The 22,312-nt window shown below is 44.7% G+C and overlaps 1 protein-coding gene across 2 annotated transcripts in view; it reads left to right on the top strand.

Moving 5' to 3' along the window:
• LOC140384582 (ethanolamine kinase 1-like) overlaps positions 1 to 22,312 on the top strand; it is a 605,708-nt gene that overhangs the window by 271,000 nt on the left and 312,396 nt on the right. The window contains exon 4 of one of the 2 annotated variants that reach the window (XM_072466412.1): positions 6,374 to 6,448. The exons of the other annotated variant lie outside the window; for it this stretch is intronic. Coding sequence (XP_072322513.1) covers positions 6,374 to 6,448 — 75 coding nt within the window. The remainder of the gene's footprint in view (positions 1 to 6,373; positions 6,449 to 22,312) is intronic. 2 annotated transcript variants of the gene reach the window in all.

Raw genomic sequence — 22,312 nt, 5'->3', positions numbered from 1 at the left:
AATTGTGCTGAGTCCCTTAGCCATCTCGTCTTGCTGGGCCTGGTCCAGGTCGAAATGAATAAAGTCCAAAGCTCTAGAACTAGATTGACACCCTATCCACCATCAATGCACAGTGACAGCAGTGTGTACCATCTACAAGATGCATACCCCGGTGCTGACTCGAGGCTCCTGGCCTCCCTGTTGCATATTGATCTATTCAGTTAAGACTCTCCTCATGATGTAGCAATCCTTCTCCACATTGTTCTGTAGCACTTGTGCTGTTAAGTAGCATGGGCTGTATTCGCCATTTGGGAGACTATTATGGGGCGAAATTCTCCCCCAACGGCGGGATGTCCGCCGACTGGCGCCAAAGCCGGCGCCAATCAGACGGGCATCGCACCGGCCCAAAGGTGCGGAAGGCTCCGCATCTTTGGCGGCCTAGCCCCAACATTGAGGGGCTAGGCCGACGCCGGAGGGATTTCCGCCCCGCCAGCTGGCGGAAATGGCGTTTGTTTCCCCGCCAGCTGGCGCGGAAATGTGGCGCATGCGCGGGAGCGTCAGCGGCCGCTGTCAGTTCCCCAGCGCATGCGCGGGAGCGTCAGCGGCTGCTGTCAGTTTCCCGCGCATGCGCAGTGGGGAGAGTCTCTTCCGCCTCCGCCATGGTGGAGGCCGTAGCGGAGGCGGAAGGGAAAGAGTGCCCCCACGGCACAGGCCCGCCCGCGAATCGGTGGGCCCCGATCGCGGGCCAGGCCACTGTGGGGGCACCCCCCGGGGTCAGATCGCCCCGCGCCCCCCCCCAGGAGCCCGGAGCCCGCCCACGCCGCCTGGTCCCGCCGGTAAATACCAGGTTTGATTTACGTCGGCGGGACAGGCAATTCCTGGGCGGGACTTCGGCCCATCCGGGCCGGAGAATCCAGCGGGGGCCCCGCCAACCGGCGCGGCCGGATTCCCGCCCCCGCCCAATCTCCGGGAGCGGAGACTTCGGCGGGGGCGGGGGCGGGATTCACGGTGGCCAACGGCCATTCTCCGACCCGGCGGGAGGTCGGAGATTGACGCCCATGGTCTCCAACAGGAGGTGAATTACAACTGGTTTATGATTCTCTGAGAGCGCATGCAGGCAAGCAATTCAGTGTTCCATGCCATGCAATTAAGCAGCCCCGAATGCCCCCCCCTCCCCCCCACTAACTGCAAGCCATTCATAGCTTCCTAGTCGTGGTCTGTGATTGACAGCTTCTACAGACCATCTGAAGCTTTGATTCATTCATCTCCCTTCATGGTTCAGAGGCCTAAGTGGTGAAACCCCAATGTTTACAAACATTGACTACATCAAAGAGAGGAAAGTGCAGTGAAATCATATTCCTGAGTCACAGCTGTTCTCTTTCAAGAATGGACATGTGACAACTTCCAGATAAGAGTTACAACTGTAATTCCTGTCACTGCCCCTGTCTGAACTGCTCTCTAGCTTCCAGACGGGGTTCTTTTTGCTGGGGGGGGGGCGGTTCCGGTGGGGGGTCCCTCTAGTTAGGGGGTCCCTGTGGGGGGTCCCTCTAGTTAGGGGGTCAACGTGGTGGTCCCTCTGGTTTGGGGGACCCTGTGGGGAGGGGGGCTTCTAGTTAGTGGGGCCCTGTGCAGGGTCTCCCTATTAAGGGGAGACCCTGGGAGGTCTCCCTATTAAGGGGTCACTGGGGATCCCTTTATTAAGGGGGACCCTGTGGGGGTCCCCATATTCAGGAGATCTCTTGGAGGATGGTTGTGGGCAGTGGGGTCTGGTACAGGAGGGATGGGCAGGTCGTGCATTGTGGGGAGGGAGAGTGGCCCTTGGATGGACTTTGGGGACATCGTCCTTCAGGAGTTACCCCCTTGGCCTACCTGCCGCGAGGGCCGTCACGTCAGGGTCACGTTTGGTGAGACCTGTTGTGATTCCTGCCCACGTGATTTCCAGCCCAGAGGACCGGAGAATCACAGAAGGCCAAAGAATATGATTCCGGGCCCGCTATGGTGATGCAAATGGGTCATTTGCATTCCTTTACATCCTCCCGTTGGCACGCGGGTGCGAACCCCCGATCCCACCGCCAGCAGGGGAGCATCACGCGCCCGGCGCCAATCCCGATTTTTCAATTCTCCAACGCCTCGGACACCCCGCTACCAACGGCGGACGTCAGAGAATCTAGGCCAATCATTCTTACATTTGTGTTGATGCATTCTCTAATTTTATGGAAGCTTGAATGTTAAATTACTGCACCTCACTGTCCAGTACACACAAGACATTGGTTTTGGGAAGAACTGAGACACCTGTAAATACAGACACTCACCTGAGGACACCTCACCTCCCAATAAATACAGGCTCTCTTAATCCCCTCAAAAATATAGACACTCTCCTGAGACCCCGCTCCATACATATTACCTTACTCGTGAGACCGCCCTCCCCCCCCCATAAATAGAGACATGCTGCTGGTATATCCTCTCAATACACTTTCCTCAGACTCCTCCCCATAAATATTAACACACTTCTGAGACTCTCCCATTAATAGAGATACTCGACTGAGACCCCCACCCTGAACATTATTTACACTCGCTGCTGAAAACTGGCTGTCCTTCGTTCCAAAAGACCATCCTTGCTTCTCAAAGGAAAACAGAAAAGTTTTTATTCATGTCTGGCAACAAAAGCAACCTGCTAGTAAATCACAACAGGAAAATAGAGAAGTCTGGTGGCTTCGGAAACATTATGAGATAGCGTTGCAGATTGTTTTGGGTCCTGAGACTCTAGCTTGAAAACCCTAGTTACAGTAACCGGGCAACTTCCTGCACATGTGGGAGAGTGTGGGTTAATAATATCCAGTACAATCAAGGAAATTAAATATTAGTTAAAAAGTCTGTAAGATTCTATTTTATTAAAAGGGTTTAAACAAACTTAACGATAAGCTGATGCGGCCTGTGAACTAGTTGGTCGCAGCCCCATTAGATTGGCGGTAGGCTATATTTCTGAAGTGATGGAAAACACAGATTAATTCAGTGAATGTAACAATGTAGCTGGATACTAATCTACTCAATATAACAATGTATCTGGACGTCTTGTTTTCAGTTTTCAAAGGTATTTGTTCTCAGATAAAACCCAGGAAATTGCTAGCTCCATGCTGGTGGGAACCTATGCAAAAGAATACACTTTCTATCAATTGTGCTGTGCTTATCCCCAGGGCTGCTCCAGTGGGTGTGGGAATAGCGTGCGGCCACTGTGTTCTGTGGCACCGAGATAGTATTGAAAAGGCAAGCAGAACAGCAGGCTTTATTTCCAAAGCATTCAGGCAAGGGAGCAAGGGACAACTATACCCAGCAGCGTGTGCGGGACAGACAATGTAATGCTATATTTGGGTTTACAAATAAGGACTTCAGTAGGAGCACTTAGGGAGGGTAACAAAATGTGCAATGCCTGCTTTACAGGAGAATTTTATTTTTCGCTTTCTCCCCATTACTGGATTTTGCGTTTCCTGCAGCCTTCCATATCTAACACGTAATAATATTCGGAAGGAAAACATCTGGTTATTGTGAAAGAGAATAAAGCAGAAAGCTCTTTGGATTGGCTGAAGCTGATGTTACTCACAGAATGGACAGGTATCTTTGTTTGTACAGAGATCGTAAGAGCTGTATGTGAGTGTATGTATGCAGTACTACATTGACTTTGGCCCAGCCTGGAAGCAGTTAGGGGTGAATAATATGCACAATGGTGTAACATGCATATATTTCAGTTTTCACTTTTGGGTGTTGGAGGAATTTTATTTTTCTTCATGGACGTTTTATGTTCGGCTACTTGTCTCCCTCAAGAGATTGAATAAATGAGAGTCGGTGGCAGCCAATTTTGTGCAGTCTATTTTGGAAAGGAGGAGGTCCAAGAAGAGAGCGACCATTCTCGATTATTTGTATAATCTAGGTTCGCACAAGCAGAAAATGAAGGAGGGGTTGTCTATATGTCTATAACTCACAGTTGGTTAGTATGTTGTGGGTTTCATTTCCTCTCTCTGTTATTTTTAATGTGCTCATTAATATATTTCCTGTCTGCGCTATTGTAACACAAATGTTTACCAGTTTCCTTTAAACTAACATCTGTGTTAAAGGAGTGAAGACAGTAAATTATGTGATCCCATTTACCAGACTGCTAAAAATGGAGAATGTCGCAGGAGCTAATCACCACCCTCCATTCCGGGATTAATATACTATTTTGCTGCATTTCACAGGATTGATATTAATACATTTTTCAAATAAAAAGTGTGGTTTGCAACCTTTCCTAACATATTTCACTACATGTGTTTGCTTGAAGTTCTGTCTTTTTAAAAAGTAAAGTGTAGCGAAGACTCCATGTGAGGGAAAATCTGCTTGTTGCAGCATGTATTTTGTCACCAAGGAAATTGGTGAGAAGCAGCAAAAAAGATTGGGGGTGCAGGGGAGAATACCTATCTTGACTGCGCCATGATACTTTTTTTAAAACTGTTTATGAATTAAATGATCTTTTAGAAGGCAGTCTACTTATATTGGCCATGTTGGATGTTAGAAAAATAAACTCTCTCTGATTTCCTTCACTCCCCCAGCTCTTGCAGTTTGCTTTGTAATAGAAGCACTTTGCTCTTTGACAACAATGCAACAAAATGAAAGTTTGCTTCACATCACTTTCGCTTGAGACCAAACTTTTCTCAGCCATTGATAGGGATCCACATTTCAAAACAGCCAAAGAAAGTACAGCCGGTGGGGCAGCCACGCGTTCAATTTCTTGAACGAAGCACCCAACCAGCAATGGACTTTCAACAAGAGAAAGTTCACACAAAATTTCAGCCAGACCACCAAATCTAATTAAAATTCAACATTAGCGGAGAAGGAAAGACTCGGGAAAGTACTTCCTGCTCAAAGCACTCCTATTTTGGAAGAATCAAATACTGCGCTTACCAAAAATCCAATTTTAAAATAAAACTGGGCCATCTGACAGTTCCGGAAGGACTGTCCTTCTCTATTAGTATGTCTTTCTCTGTTGGGCTACTCCTATGACATTCTTCCTAAGAAACCTTATTTTGTGCTATTGAGCAGCATCACTGTGGTGTTAACTTCTCTCCGAGATCAGATGGTTTAAGAGCATCTATCAGTCTGGTCTGAAGTTGCTATCTGGATCAAGCCTCTTTGCGACTTAATTAAAAGTATAAATAGTGATGATTTCTAACCAACTGTAATAGGGACACATTCTGCACTCCAATTCATTTTCAAACAGTTGTAGAGTTAATGACTTAGAGATAATAATTTAGGTCAAGACCGAAGCAAACTTTTGGAATACGTTGCATATGTCCCTTTTATTGTAATTGTATCTAAATACATTTTTGTAGTTAAGCTCAGAAGTGAATGGTCACCACCTTGAATTCCTTTTAAGAATGAAGAACAATTGAATACTGGATCTTTTTCAGCTCCTCTTCTTGGGCAGTCGTCAGAGTTGATAAAAGCAAATTACTGTGGATGCTGGAATCTGAAACAAAAATCTCAGCAAGTCTGGCAGCATCTGTAGGGAGAGAAAAGAGCTAACGTTTCGAGTCCAATGACTGTTCTGACAGACAGAGAAAGTGGGAAATATTTATAGTGTGGAGTGAGAATGAAAGATGAGTCATAGCTACAGAAACCCAGGGAAACCAGGTGCTAATGGCCACAGAAACCAAGGGGATAGAGTGCTAATGGCAGTCCCCAGAGAGGACAAAAGATGTGAAAGGTCATACAGCAGAGAAACTAACATCAGAGGATGAACTGTAGATGTGGGGGGAGGGGAAGGGGGAAGCAAAGAGGGGTAAGGTGAAGGAAAGGTGGATAAGATTGGGGGGGCGGGGGTGGAAATTAAATATATATAAGAAAGAAAGAAATGGTAAAAGACTGTTAAAATGAAATGAAACAAATGGGTCGAGTTGGGGTAGAGCTGATCATCTGAAGTTGTTGAATTTGATGTTCAGGCCGGAAGGCTGTAGCGTGCCTAACCGGAAAATGAGATGTTGTTCCTCCACCTTTCCTTCACCTGTCTCCTCTTTGCTTCCCCCTCCCCCTCCCCCCACATCTACAGTCCATCCTCTGATGTTAGTTTCTCTGCTGTTTAACTTTTCACATCTTTTGTCCTCTCTGGGGACTGCCATTAGCACTCTTTCCCCTTTGTTTCTGTGGCCATTAGCACCCGGTTTCCCTGGGTTTCTGTGGCTATGACTCATCTTTCATTCTCATTCCACAGTATAAATATTTCCCACTTTGCCTGTTAGCTTTGACAAAGAGTCATCGGACTCGAAACGTTAGCTCTTTTCTTTCCCTGCAGATGCTGCCAGACTTGCTGAGATTTTCCAGCATTTTCTCTTCCGTCAGAGTTGATGATGACTTGTTTCCACTCCAGGGTGGTGAGTTCTGCGATGGCTGGATCCTGGATCTGCAGACACTGCCACAGGTTTGGCAGGTGGTGTTTGATAAGGTAGGTGGGTGGGACACTTTAGATTCTACACTCTCCTTCCGCTGTTTACGCTTGTTCTCCCTGTGCTCCACCCTATGGCGCTCGCGATAATTGGCGCCATCGCGGATGCTTCATCTCCAGTTTGTGGGTTCTGAGGCAAGCAATTCCTACGTACCGATGGGGATGTTGCATTTATTGAAGGAGGCTTTGAGAGTGTTCTTGTAGCATTTCCTTTGCCCTCCGAGTGATCGCTTGGCATTGCGGAGCTTGGAGTAGAGCATGTCTTTCGGGAGTCTTGTGTGGCATGCGCTCAATGTGGCCCGCTCATCATAGCTGGTCGAGTGTGATCAGTGCCTCAATACTGGGGATATTGGCCTAGGAGAGGAAGCTCATGTTGGTATGCTATCCTGTCAATGGATTTGCAGGAAATTGTAGAGGAAACGCTGGTGATATGTCTCCAGGGATTTGAGCAGTCTGCTGTACATTGTCCATGGTTCTGATGCATACAGGAGGGCAGGGACTGCGGCTGCTCTGTAGACCATGAGCTTGGTGCTGCTTTTGACATCTCGGTCTTCGAACACTCTGTTCCTCAGGCGTCCGAAGACTGCACTGAGGTATTGGAGTCAATGCTGGATTTCATAGTCTGCTCATGCCGAGAGGAGGCTCCCAAGGTATGAGAAATTATCTAAGAGCTCACAGTGGATCTTGATGGGTGTGGAAGGGGGGGGGGGCAGTTTTGCGTGGCGGGAGTGGGCTGGTAGAGAACCTTTGTTTTCCAGATGTTTAATCATTCCCTCATATGACTCAGTGGATACGTCAATGATGGTTTGTAGCTGGGCCTCTGACTGTGCGCACACACAGGCGCCGTGTGCGTTCTGCAGCTCGATGGCAGAGGTCGGGGTGGTCTAGGTTTTGGCCAAGGACTCACCGACACTTGGGTCTTTGATGTGCAGCTACCATGAGAATGGAGACGAGGCCTGAGAAGGTTCACCTCCCCACGCACCCTCTGGTAATTGACCCCCTCAGCTAGGGGAGACATGTCTTTCCTCTCTACCCTGCCGAGGCCATTCATAATTTTGTACACCTCAATTAGGTCACCCCTTAGCCTTCTCTGTTTGAAGGAAGACAACCTAATCTCTCTTGATAGTTGCAATTTCCAAGCCCTGGCAGCATTCTTGTACCTCTCCTCTGTATTCTGTCCAGAGCAATTATGTCCTTTCTATAATGTGGTACCCAGAGCTGAACACAAAACCCCAGCTGCAGCCTAACCAGCGTCTTCTGCAGTTCCATCATTACATCCCTGCTTTTGTATTCAATAATCTGCCCAATAAAGGGAAGCATTCCATACGCTTTCTTGACCATCTTGTCCACCGATCCTGCCACCTTCCAGAATCTGCGGACATGCACTCTACGTCTCTCACTTCCTTAACCACTCTCAATAATGTCAGGATATGCACTCATGCTGAAAATGAGATACAGACAGCTAGTGACAGACACCCAGTACAGCCAATCAACACACAGGACAGAACACAACCAATCACCAGGCAGAACACTAGAAGGTGATCTTGCACTATAAAACACACGAGGCATCAAAACTCTGCCTCTTTCCACTGGTGACAACTGCAGTGACAGTCAGGGTGTATATATCAGTTAGCACCTTCTACACATGGCTCAGAGCTAGTCTGGTCTGGTTAGTTATAGTAAGCACGCTTAGATTAGTAGAGTGTCAAACCCACAGCGAACTGTGTGCACTGCTTAACAAGTTCAATAAAGTGTATTGAACTAACATCAAAGTTTGGAGTCTACTTTCAAGTACAATCGCATCCAGTTGCAGTCCGTGTTAAACCAGGGTGATGAACACAACAAATAGCTTCCTGTTTGCTGAGTTTTCCCGTGCTTTGTTTGCCCTCTGCAAATATATTACCTCACACATCTCAGCAGCTAATCCTCACACTCACCCTTATCCAATTGCTATTTCACACTCCTACATCACAATGATCCTTCCCAAATGTTGTCCTTCCCTTCTCTCCACGTGAACCATTATGAACACTCACACACTCACATCTATTTGCTTTCTATCTTTGCAGGAGTAGAGTGTAATGTCCAACACGGGACCTACGGGGTAGGAGTGCTTGTCCTCTCCGTCCTCCTTGCGTAGGATTGCAGTGTTAATAATAGTAATAATCTTTATTGTCACAAGTAGGCTTACATTAACACTGCAATGAAGTTACTGTGAAAAGCCCCTAGTTGCCACACTCTAGTGCCTGTTCGGGTACACAGAGGGAGAATGCAGAATGTCCAAATTACCTAACAGCATGTCTTTTGGGACTTGTGCGAGGAAACTGGAGCACCCAGAGAAAACCCACGCAGACACAGGGAAATCGTACTGACTCCACACAGACAGTGACCCAAGCCAGGAATCGAACCTGGGACCCTGGCGATGTAAGCCTCCTAATAAAGATTATTATTATCTTGTTTCTAAATAAAACTTTGTTCTTATTTTAAGCCGGTGTGACCCCATATATCTTTGGATTGTGGGAGGAAACCAGAGCACCCAAAGGAAACCCACGCAAACACAGGGGGAGCGTACAAACTCCACACAGAAAGTGACCCAAGGCCAGAATTGAACCCTGGTCCCTGGCGCTGTGAGGCAGCAGCGTTAACCGCTGTGCTACCGTGCTGCCTTGTTAAAGGGAGTCCACAGCTTGGTGGGGGGGGGCAAAGAGCTGGGTGGGGAGGCAGGAATAGGGATGGGGATCCTCCAGTGATGGCATCTATCAGCTACTGGCAACGCATTTCCACCTGCCCCACTGGAAAGGAGGTCTTATTCCAGGAAAAGGCAAATGGTTGACATTGATCTGCTTTGAGAGCCTGGGCCTTGTGAGGCATTGGTACTCAGACATCTGTCTTGTACATCCTGTGCTGGACTTACATTTCCTTTCAGCTGGAATCTTGGCGGCCATCCCTTCGGAAAGGTCTGAGCGAATACTCTGATATAAAATTTCGACTTGGAGTCCAGATGCAATGTTCAAGTGGTTTTATTATGCATACAGGAAGCCAATTCTGGGCAATCCAGGCGCTTCTCCACCGAGGTTCAAAATGAGCACAGCTTATATATGTTTTATTATCAGTTACAACTAACAGCATTAGGCAGTCAAAGGTCACAGCACAATGGCCTCTGGTGGGCAAATAATTATGTTACTGTACAATCGTATTCTGGTAATTGCATTACAGAGACTTGATATTTTTCCAGAGGCAGCAAAGAATTTGTGCTTTACATAAAAGGTTTACGGAGGTGAATGGATGTTATTTGGGGCCATCAGGTAGTGTGACGTGGCCTTTATTTCTTAATTAGGTTATCCTGAGTCATTGTTTGTACTGAAGGAATGCATGAGATTAACCCTAGCACATCCTCTCTGTCCATTTGTCTAGAACATGGGATAAAGCTGGTTACTTTGAATTAGCGTCTCTTTGTTAATTGCAAATTTTTAGCTGAGCTCGTTGCACAATTCAAACTCTCTTGTAAGGATGTGGTTGTCTGTGTACGTTTCGGACCCTCGTTGCTGGCCCTAACTGGCACTTGAAAGCCAAATTCTGTACCATCGCCTCTACCCTTTGGAGGCTCATGTGGCTGAGGCGAAGGCAGCTGTTGCTGTTGTTGCCGATGCTGGAGCTGAATTGTTTCTGCCCTTGCCCATCATCAGAGATGTCAAGTCCACCTGCATAAGCTGCTCCCATGCCCTGATGAAGGCTGGCCGCGGGACGTGCTGGTCAGGTGAAGTACCTTCCAAGAAATTGGCAATCAACCCTGCAGCAGTGGTAGTACTCTCTGTGAGAATATGTTCATTGAACATCAGACTTTCAACTACCTAATTGCAAGGAAAACAGGTGGAAATACGCAGCAGGTCTGGCAGCATCTGGGGAGTGAGAAATAGAATGAATAGGCTCCTATTGCCCACATTAAAGTGCATCCTATAGCCCACGGAGGAGGCTTCAGTAGCACTGGTCAACACCGCGCTAAGGAGTCGACATTGAAATATGACACCGCTCCCCCAACCCCGATTCCTGGCCTTGGGTTTGCTGGAGGATATCTTTGTGAGGGAGTCCCGACATGGAGCCATGCTCTTCTTCGTGCTGCATCCTCAGGAGCTGCCGCCTGTAACGGTGACCCTGCTGAGCTACCACCACTTTGATATAGCCATAAGCTCCGAGAGGCAGTCTGCTGACCTCAGTTGGAGGGCAGTCATGGTGGCAGCCTTTTAATTAGCTGCCACCAGTGTTACATTTGCCATAGAGTCGGATAACTTTGAAAAAAATACTCAGACTTCCAGAGAATGACTGAACCGATCAGAACACAAAATGGATTCCAAGTTTTAAAACTTTTACTGCAACAAACAAGCTAAAAACCCACGACCTGGCAAGATGCTGCACTTCAGGCGAATTATCCATAAACACACAAGCAAGACTGGGAGATTGTTCTTTCCTCAATACCTGTTTCCGCATGGACAGGTGTAAATATATTAATTGTGCGATTCAGTGATGAGGGAGAAGTAGGCAAGAACACAATGTACCTTTTCCTTAATGCTTCCACAAATGGGTTTTGCTCTGGGTTTTGAGTGCTGAAATGAGCTGAATTTCAGAACCCTTTGCCGAAGATGACCCTTTGCCAAATAGTGACTAAACACTATTTTAGTAAGCACCTTATACTCTGAACTACAGAAAAGATCCCTCATTTAAATTTTACAGTGGCTAAAAATTCCTCACCTCTATTCTTTACTCTGCCTCTTAAGTGGACACTTATTTCTCCCAGAACAAGTCCAAAGCTATTCTTAATTCTTTTTCCAACCTGATAACTTCCACACATGATCTCGTACTCACAATGAGGAACAATTTGGAGCTCTCCCTCTCAAACTAAAGCAAGGTGAATCGTTCAACTTCATGTAACCCTCACAACCTCTTCAAAAGCAATCCTTCTACCAATGAAAATTTCCCAAAGTGTTAGAGTTAGAAAGTGATCTTTATATTAGTAGCTCAGTGATGAGGGAGAAGTGGGCAAGAGCGTAGTGTAATTTTTCCTTAATGGTTTTACAAAGGGTTTTTACTCAGGGTTTTGAGTGCTGAAATGAGCTGAAGTTCAGAACCCTTTGCAGAAGTCTCTGGTATGTGTTGCTAACATTGTAAATCACAGGAGTCTGCAGTAAAATGAGGAAACCAGGAAACGGCAGATTTTTTTCTGAGAGACCATTTTGAAATCAAGACAGATAGCTCACGCTTTTTCTGCTGCATGATATAAATATTACAAAAGATTATTTCAGTTAGTTTACTTGAGATGTGTTGAACTGAAGTTAACAGTGTTTGGGGCCTGCAATAGGTTTTACTACTTCAAGACGGTTGTCAGAATTGCTCTTAATTGTTTGAAGCAGATTTTGGAAAACACTTTCTGTTTGATCAGTGGGTACTTGCCTAAATTATATTTTCTGTAGCTGAACTGGTGGCATCCCACTTCCGAGACTGATGGTTCGGGGTTCGAAGCCCACTCCAGGGGCTGAGAGTTCCTTGGAGACAGGACAGCTCTGGAGGCCTTTACAAATGGTGGGTGGGATCTGGATGAGCTAGCCCTTTCCTCAGTTCCGGATGATCACATTTTTCCCAGCAGGAAAAAGGAGACCGGGCATGAATCATATAGATGGGAAACCTGAACACAGCAGTGCCATTTGAAATTAATGATGAGTTGAAACAGACTCCATTGTCGCTGCTCCCCAGCCCTTTAAAAGATAATGTGCTGTTGTGAGTTAGAGTAAACGGAAACCTGCTGCTGAAGTGCATTGGTTGACATGCTATCTGGTGTAGCTCTGAATTAAGCATTAGATAGACAACTTTTCCTGCAGTTTCAATAGACATAATTGTTGACATTTCCGAAGGACTTGTATTACAACCGTGCCTATTACGAATGCTTGGCTCAGTTTCAAAAGTTCCAAGACCATTTATCTTAGCCATGATGTGAAGAAGCTGACGTTGGACTGGGGTGGGCACAGTAAGAAGTTTTACAACACCAGGTTACAGTCCAACAGGTTTGTTTCGAATCACTAGCTTTCGGAGCGCAGTTCCTTCCTCAGGTGAATGAAAGCTAGTGATTGGAAACAAACCTGTTGGACTTTAACCTGGTGTTGTAAGACTTATCTTTCGCAGATGAGGTGGCTGAATCCACCCTCCCAAATAGCACAGTGGGCGTCCCTACACCTCAAGACTGTAGCAGTTCAAGAAGGCATAGAATCATAGAATTTACAGTGCAGAACGAGACCATTCGGCCCATCGAGCCTGCACTGGCCCTTACAAAGAGCACCCTACTCAAGGCCACTTCAAGGGACGATGATTAGATTCTCTCTTGTTGAGATGGTCATTGCGTGCCACTTGATGTAAATGTTAATTGCCACTTGTCAGCCCAAATCTGGATATTGTCTTGCTGCATTTAGACATTGACTGCTTCAGTATCTGAGCAGTCGAAAATGGTGCTGAACATTGTGCAGTCATCTATAAACATTGGCACTTTTTACCTTGTGATGCAAAGAATGTCATTGATGAAGCAGCTGAACTGTTAAAAGTTTTTTTTTCATCTCCACATGGCTCCTACTTATTGTGGATCCTCGTAACTTTGGAGGTGAACTGGGGAATATGAGGAGATATTGTGATGGCTTGGGGGATGGAGTGGGAAAGGGACAAGGGTTTATGTGGTGGCATGGGGAATCAGGGAACATGTTAGCTGAGAGGTGAGGGCTAGATGGTCGAACAGCTTTTGATAGAAATGGGCCGGAGTCTCAGAGAACCAAGGCAACCCTTATAACCAGCCCTCTTTGGCACTCAACAGTCTCTATGGCCACCTCCGAAAAGCTTCTGGATGCAGCAGGTCTAACTTGATCAAAGCCCCATCTCCCTGGAGTGAAAATTATGAATGCTGGGGTCATTGCCATGGAGACGGGTCTTCCAAGTCAGGCTCCTTCAGCAACATCTTCCAAAACTGCAACCGCCACCTACAAGGGCAAGGGCAACAGATGCATGGGAACAGCGCCATCTCCAAGTCACACACCGTCCTGACTTGGAAATGGATTGCTATTCTTCCCTCGCAAATGGGACGAAATCCCGGGATTCCTTACCTAACAGTACTGCGGGAGCACCTTGGTCACACGGATTGCAGTGGTTCAAGAGGGCAGCTCAGCACTGCCCTCTCAAAGGCAAATAGGGATACACCTTGATTCTGGCCTTGCCAGTGCACATCCCATGACTGGTATAAAAAGAAAACTTAAAAAAATTAGATGCACGAGAGATTCCGTCGTAAATTAACCTCCACAAAATGGGTGTATAGGAAATTCAAACCACATACTTGTTGCAAGCAGGTAAATTGCTAATTCCCAATGAAAATAAGTAGAAGTACCTGTCATTTTTATTCTGGTCTCCATACAGTAAAATAGAGCATGTGGATAAAATATGCCCTATTTGAATGGAGCATGATACCGAAAATGCTATACTTTATTAAAACAGTGAATCGAGGAATTTGATCTGACCATACATTCAGACGTTATTATTACACATTGTAGTTTCCAGGCTAATGTATTCCAGCTTTATATTCTGGCTATATGAGCATAATCCCAGGATATTTATTTTCCATTTAGGATTTCAAATCTGATTACAACAAAGCTATTAAAATGGATTTCAGCTAACCTAAACGATTGCATTAACTGAATTTTAGGTGTGTAATATATATTGCACACTGAAACTTCCCTGGGTTTATTATTTCTTAATTAGTATTATTTTACTGACAAACAAAACGATTATTAACTGTTATTCAAGTAACTAAGTCAGTCCGTTAGCAATCTGACATTTTGTTTGACTTGGAAAAATTTCCATTCTTTTGTTATTTGTTTACACTGCAGTAACTATGGGCAACTCAAGAAAATGAAGCTTTTGTATTTCAAATACAAGGGCTTTAGTCATCACAGAGAGGCAGCTTACTGTACATGGCTTGATTTATTCATGGCCGACAGGGCTCCCAAACATCAAGAAAATTATTATAGAGTGCTTAAAAGAAACCAGTATACCAAACTTAAACATGTCCCTAAATATGCCCTTATTGCCTGTGACAGAATAGCAATTTTAGTGAAAATTTGCTAAGTTTGCATTTTTTGGAACAGATGAATTTGTTTTGTGAAGCAAAATGGAATTTCATTAGTTTTGTCCCCTTGCACCGAAATGGATGAGGGTAAAATGGGTCTTGTTAAATAGGAATTAAAATGGAAATGTTATTCTTTGGAAATGGGTCAGAATTAAGCAGCCCCTAAAGTAGCTGTGTTGCACTGTACACTCCGAGGTTCACCCACCTCTTTATATCCTGCCACCTCCTGCAGGGGCTGTTCAATTGACTGCAACAGGCTGGAACTTCATTCCTGCATTGAAGTCAGGGTGCCAGGATGTATGTAGGACATTGATGTAATTTTGAGACCCAGCTGGGCAGACGTGTGTCGTTCGCACTTCATCCATTTGTAGCACAGTGGTTAGCACTGTTGCTTCACAGCTCCAGGGTCCCAGGTTCGATTCCCAGCTTGGGTCACTGTCTGTGCAGAGCCTGCACATTCTCCCATTGTCTATGTGGGTTTCCTCCGGGTGCTCCGGTTTCCTCCCATATTCCAATGATGTGCAGGTTCAGTGGATTGGCCATGATAAATTGCCCTTAGTGTCCAAAAAGGTTAGTTGGGGTTACTGGGTTATGGCGATAGGGTGGACGTGTGGGCTTAAGTGGGGTGCTCGTTCCAAGGGCCGGTGTAGACTCGATGGGCCCAATGGTCTCCTTCTGCACTGTAAATTCTATGATTCTATGATTTGTACTGGCTGGTGACTGGTGAGACAAAATAACCCCCATGAGGTCTACAGGGAAATCATTGTCGACCTCCCTGTGAGACTTGTGGAGTACAAGCTTCCCAGGTAGGGAATGAATTGGTAAAAATGGCATGAAAGACATTTTTGGGGACAATGGGGAAATTCCACCCTCACTATGAGGACTGGTATGATTGGAAATGAAAGTGAATAAAGGGAGCGATGACAATAAATGTTTTTATCACCATGCTGGGGCCAGATGCTTTTGATATAGTTTTTAACCACTGTTTTCCACGAATACCCAGTTTAACGGAACATGTTGAAACTAATGGAATTCTGGCCTCACATTATGGCACGACTAGGAACAAAGTTGCCCTGAGAGTTATGCCCCATCAAAAGGAGTAATTGCCAAGTGAGAATCTTGCGGATTGCATTCTTAAATTAAATAAATTCTCTTTGGCACAAATTTTGAAGGCATGTTTGCGGGAGTCCTAAACCATCAAATCCAGGCCAAGCTTTTGAGCAAAGGCAACTGGCTGATATGGAAGGAGGCCACAGTATTGGAAATGGCAGAAAGAGATAGTCGCAAATTGCAAGGCAGTTCTTTTCCTGAGCTGGCAGGGGAGGTCCACTGGATTGCAGCATGACACAGGCCACAGTTGCCTAGTTCACAGACTCGGAGTCAGAAGTTTCAATGTCATCGTTTCCATGGTAGCGACAGACATCGAAATGTCCCCATTTCCAGTCCAAGTTTCATACCTGTGGGAAAAGTTGTCATATCCAAGCTGCATGCAGAGGGAGAGGAAGCAGCAATGCTGCTGATCGTGTGAAAGCCCCAGGTCGCAGCGACGCACCAGGCCTAGGTCCTGGTAAATCTCAAGCTGGTTCAGAAGTGAGGAAATCCTCAAATGCATATATGATGGAAACAGATGTCTATGTTATCGAGCAGGATGATCAAGATCTGTGCTCAGTGAGAGAGGAAGAAAAACAGCAGATGGAAGATGAGAGTAAAGGGGCTGTTGATAATATCCCAGTGCCCAGAGCAAAAGTGAAAGTTGGAGATTCACAACTTTCTTCATCATTGATACAGCTGCAGTCCGTTATCTCGGAAGGAAAGTACAGGAAGTCCATAAGTCATATTTTCCTTATGGAAAACTGTTGTGAGACTGACTAGTTATTCCAATAATAGTATCCCAGTGTTAGGTGACGTTATTGTTCGAGTTCAGTCAGTATGTGCAGGGGCGGACTATGAAACTAATGAAGCTTAAGCTTCAGGGCCCCTAATCCCGGAGGGGCCCCAGAAGCGACTTTAGTCCACATTGCTTAAAAATTTTGGGTCTACTGTATGAGAAGGGATTTTAAAAAAATAATAATATTAATAATATAGTGTAATTCAACACAAAATAATAGTTAAAATAAAAATTAAAAGGTTATTAAAGTATCATGTAGGCTAGCCGTAAACAAAACAACGTTCAAATTAAGGATGTTTCATTCTAAATATACTTAATATAAAATAATTATAAATAATTTTAAACACTATTAACATTTATGACAGAAATACAAACAGTAGATGACGTGTCGTAACAAAAAAGGGGAGCCGTTGAAAAGGCTGTGGATCAGCAACTTGAAGAACAGATGAGAAAAACCATACAGTACTATTTTGAAGTACTGAAAAGAGTTGTAGCTGTTATAAAGTTGTTAAGTGAAAGAGGTTTGGCATTTAGAGGTCATGAGGAGAAGTGGGGCTCACCAAATAATGGAAACGTCATGGGGGCCATTGAACCTATTGCAGAGTTCGACCCATTTTTACATGAACATCTCAAGAAATGTAAAAATGAAAAAGTAAATGCTACTTACCTATCAAAACCCGTGTATGAAGAATTGATAGAAATCATGGGAAAACATGTGCAAGATGAAATTGTGAATCAAATCAACAACCTAGACACAAAATACGACTCTATTATTGTTGACTCTAAGCCTGACTTGACACATGTTGACCAGCTGGTAATTGTGGTTCGATACTGCTATAATGGAAAACCTTGTGAGAGATTTTTAACATTTTTACCGATAGAAAACCATTCATCCACGACCTTGTTCAACAAAATACAACAAGTCCTGGGTGAACATAAGCTTTCACTTGAAAATATCCGTGGTCAGTCCTACGATAATGCATCTAACATGAAGAGCTCGGAGAAAGGGCTGCAAGCACTCTTTAAAAATATTAACAGGTACACAGACTATGTACCATGTGCAGCCCATTCACTTAACCTTGTTGGAGAAAAGGCAATGTCTACTGTACCTGAAGTTGTTGACTATTTTGGCATTTTGCAGGAGCTGTATGTTTTCTTTTCTGGATCTCCATGAAGATGGGGGATTTTAAACACACAGGGCAATCTACATTTTTCTCCGAAGAGCTTAAGTGTAACTAGATGGTCTGCACACTATGAAGCAGTCCGGACAATTAAAAATGGATATATGGGTATTTACAAACTCTCAAACATATTTTTGAAGACTTAGAAGAGAAGCCTGAATGTAAATGAGATGCAAAGAATTTATACCACAAGTTGGTAAAGCTGGAATATGTTATTTTAACAGTCGTTTGGGAAGAGGCGCTGGAGCGTTTCAACAAAACAAGTAAGAAACTCCAAACCCCTGGTTTTGATGTATTTGAAGGTTATCTTCTGCTATCATCTTTACTTTCGTTTGTTAAAGAACTCAGAGAAAATTCAGCCGATAGGATTGCACACTATGAATCAGAAGCAAAAGGTTTGTGTGAAGATATCACCTCAAGTTATTCTGATGCTTCCAAACGCATTGTTACAAGGAAATTTTCAGATGGAAAAAGTGTTATTGCTTCTTTGAGAGGAACTGACAAATTTAGGATAGAAGTTCTATATCAACTCTATGACTGCTTGATAATCCAGTTACTCAAGAGGATTGACCCATATGAGCAGATTGCGAAAAGGTTCAAGTTCCTCTCAGAATTGGTGAACAATTCTGAAATTGATGAGGACAGTATTAAACTTATAATATCGTATTGCAAAGATGATATTGACCACAAATTAGTAAATGAGTGTTATCAGTTCAAAGAATATTTGCACCTTATGAAATCCCAGATTACAGAAGAAAACACGGCATCTAAAATGCAATGCGCAGAAGTTCTTCAGCTTATTTGTGAGCAACACCTATTTGAAGTGTTCCCCAGTATTACTACTGCGCTTAAGCTGTACTTGACAATGCCTATCCCAAGCTGTGAAGCAGAAAGACATTTTTCAAAGCTATCCTTTATAAAGAACAAATTTTGGTCTACCATGACTGAAGAGCGCTTAAATTCTTTATGCATATTGTCTCTAGAAAATGACATTGCAAGGAAGCTCTCATATGACAAAACTGTACGTGAATTTGTTGCTGGAAAAAACAGAAAAAGGAGTATTTTGCAAAATGTGCTTCATGTAGTATGTATTCTCATAGGTGTCTAAAATAAAAGATTATACTGACTGTGGTCTTTTCTGTATTATTTCATCATTCTATGATGTATATAACATTTCCCTAATTTTCATCCTCCATAACTCAAAAACTATAAGGCAGAGGAAATTTTTATTCACGCCAGTGACTTTGACATGTGAGATAATCCAGTACAGCAATTGTAATCAAAATCTGAGATGTAGTGGTTAAATTTTTTTTAAATTTGTGGTGATCTGTCGTGGAACAACCCCATTGAAGAAGATAACAGTGGTTAGCCAGACCTGGTTGCTGGTTGCGAAGGGGCCCCCATAACAGTTCAAGCCTCAGGGCCTCAAAAATGTAGGTCCACCACTGAGTATGTGTGTTTCAAGCAGAGGTTGCTAGATTGCTCATAACATAAAGGGTTATGGGAAAAGTGGGTGTAAAAGGCATTGAATGTCCGATCAGCCATGATTGTATTAAATGGCAGAGCAGGCTCGATGGGCTGAATGGCCTACTGCTGGATATATAGATAATACGATAAATAGATAAAAGCCTTTGCTCAAAAGCTCGGCCTGGATTTGATGGTTTTAGGAATCCTGCAAACATGCCTTCAACATTGGTGCCAAAGAGAATTTCTTTAATTTAAGAATGCAATCTGCAAGAGTCTCACTTGCAGAGTCTCACTCTTACTCCTTTTGATGAGGCATAACTCTCAGTGCAACTTTGTTCCTAGTCGTGCCATAATGTGAGGGTTCATGTACTTGTCAATGATAGGAGTAGGAGGGAACAAAGTCTCCCTGAGGCGAAGAAATTGACTTCACAAAATATGGTTAAACTTGCCTGAGTTATTTGCAGGAGGGATCAATAAGAGTCCTGACATTGAGAAAGTGCTAAGAAAGCCCAAAGTGCTCTTTGAGCATGGAGGGCCAAGTCATAAAATTAGACATCACAAGCCTGAAGTCAAGATAAAGGATAATGTACAGCTGACCTTTTGCAAGGCTAGGACAGTGCCTTACACACAGTTGGACTCAATCGTTAAAGAGCAGGAAAGATTAGAAAGAACATTGGTTAAACACAAAAAAAACATGGTAATTGGTACGTGTTGCTTTCTTGGAAGTGCAAGGGAAAGAATACCTTGTTTTGATCAATAGCTATTGCAAATGGATAAATGTTGAGTCTTTGCCCAACCTATTGAGGTTTTGAGAAGTTTGCAATTTATGGGTTATCAGGTGTGGTGGTGTCAAATAATGGTCCATAGCTCATGTCAGAAGAGTTTGAAATATCTCTGAATAAGGATGGAGTCATACATCCTCTAGTACCGCCATATCAGCCAGCATCGAATGTTGCTGCAGAAGGATTTGTACAGATTGTGAAGAGGTGTTTGCTGAAGTATTTGCCAAGTGACAAGCTAGGCAGGAACTTCCATGGGCTGCTTTTTATGGGGAGGTGGACTGCTCTACCTCTCCTATCCTCCGGAAGGAAAGTCCACCACAAACTGACACACCCGGAAGAAGCCAACTCCCCAGCCATAACAAGCCACAGGGGGAAGCAAAAGGGACAAAGCACACCTGGCAGGGGCACATAAAATCCAGTCCCATGGCCGGGATCTCCGATATCGGCGCAATGTCCGCCGACCGGCGGCAAAAACGGCACGAATCAGCCCGGCATCGCGCCGCCAAAGGTGCGGAAGTCTCCGCATCTTGAGCGGCCGAGCCCTCACCTTGAGGGGCTAAGCCCGCGCCGGACTGATTTCCGCCCCGCCAGCTGGCGGGAAAGGCCTTTGGTGCCCCGCCAGCTGGCGCGAAACTGACTTTGCCGGGCAGCGCATGCGCGGGAGCGTCAGCGGCCGCTCACGGCAGCCCCGCGCATGCGCAGTGGAGGGGATCTCTTCCGCCTCCGCCTGGCGGGGGGTCGGAGAATCCCGTCCCATGTTTCCCTTTTGAACTGGCTTGACAATTTCTGCTTCTCTTTCAGAATAGCCACACAGTCTACAACAGGTTGCTCACTTTATGAGTTTGTGTTTAAGCATGCTCCAAGGTAAGGTGTAGTTAACTTAAGCCTGAAGTCAACTGTAAAATAGGAGAAAAGCAAGGCAAAGTGAAAATGAGGCATGCCTTGGAACTATATCGCCTGTTGCTGGGTCAAACCCCTGGAACTCCCTTTTAAACAGCACTGTGAGTGTACTGACATCACATGGACTGTCGCTCACAGGATGGCTCACTAGCACCTTCTCAAGGGCAATTAGAGATGGACAAGAAATGTTGGGCTAGCCAGCGATGCCCACATGAAAAAACACTTGAATACCATTCAGCGAAGTTGGTCGTCAAAATCCAAGTTGAGATGTGACACAGTGTAAGATGTTGAGAGAGCAGATTAAAGCGAATGGTAGTGGAAGGAGATAGCTAGACAGAAAGGGAAAAAAGCCAGAAAGGTTCACTGCAAATACGTATTGATAAAAAAAATTAATTGCTTCCTGTCAAATGGTGATATTTTTGTTAAACATGTACTGGTGTTAATGGGGAACAAAATCACATGTAAGTTACACTGGCAGCATCATCATGTTTTGGTTGTGAATACAAATATGCAACACAACCTGTTAAGTTTCAGGTGTTATTTATGTTGATTTAGTCATATTGCATTCTGGCAAATTATGTGCACATACCATTTTACTTTCTCATGTACCCATTGTTTTTTTTAAGTGGGGAGGGAGTGTAATATATTGCAAGATCAGAGGCCTGGAATTCCTGGCTGCGGTGCCGCGACGGATGCGGCGGACCATTCAAACGTCCATTCCCTGCGGCAGGACTGGAGGTTCCTGCCAGAGGGAGAGGCCGGAATATCCCATCCGGAACATTTGGTTGCACTGCCCTCTTTGGACAGGTGCAAGTCAGTTAGTTCAATGATGGCTGCTGGTTGTGAGTCCATGCAATGCACAACAAAAGTCAACTCCATTAATGAAACATGAATGGATTAAAATGTGTTTGTGTTTAGACAGCAACACAGACGACAATCAAAGGCATTCAGAATGATCAACTATTGTGTCTGCTAAGAAGAGGTTGAGTATTGCTGGTGAAAATGCTGACCTAAAGTTCCTGCTTGATTGTGATGGAGTTTGGCACCCTTCCCTCAATGTAATGGTCATTTGCACAAAATATTGCAAACGTTTAAGTGTAAATTGTGCTCAGTGCAACTTGAGTCTCCATGATCCCCCTCTGCTAACTTAGAAAGCATTATGCTTCAGTAAAACACTCTCAGGGTGAATTAATCACCCATTGGAACATTTTGCTAATTGTCTTCATTTGCGGACCTTGAAACATGAAGCCGGAACCATTGGGTGCGAGTCAACTTTTTAAAAAACCTTTGAGTTTTGTTTTTATATGAATACAGAATTGACAGCTGTACTCCAATTTGACCAGATGGGTAAACTTTTCAAAGGTTATTTTCCGTATTTTAAAGTTTGCCTGAATATTTCAGACCGTTCTCATCGATCGGATCTTCTGGCCCCCTGCTGCCAGCGGCGCCCGCTGCGGGTTCCCCGGCACCAAAGGGTGCGAACAACAGGAAGACCGGGGG

Source organism: Scyliorhinus torazame, chromosome 10 (assembly GCF_047496885.1).
Source record: "Scyliorhinus torazame isolate Kashiwa2021f chromosome 10, sScyTor2.1, whole genome shotgun sequence".
Lineage (NCBI taxonomy): Eukaryota > Metazoa > Chordata > Chondrichthyes > Carcharhiniformes > Scyliorhinidae > Scyliorhinus > Scyliorhinus torazame.
Note: the sequence above shows the minus strand (reverse complement) of the source record. Positions and strands in the feature narration are given on the sequence as shown.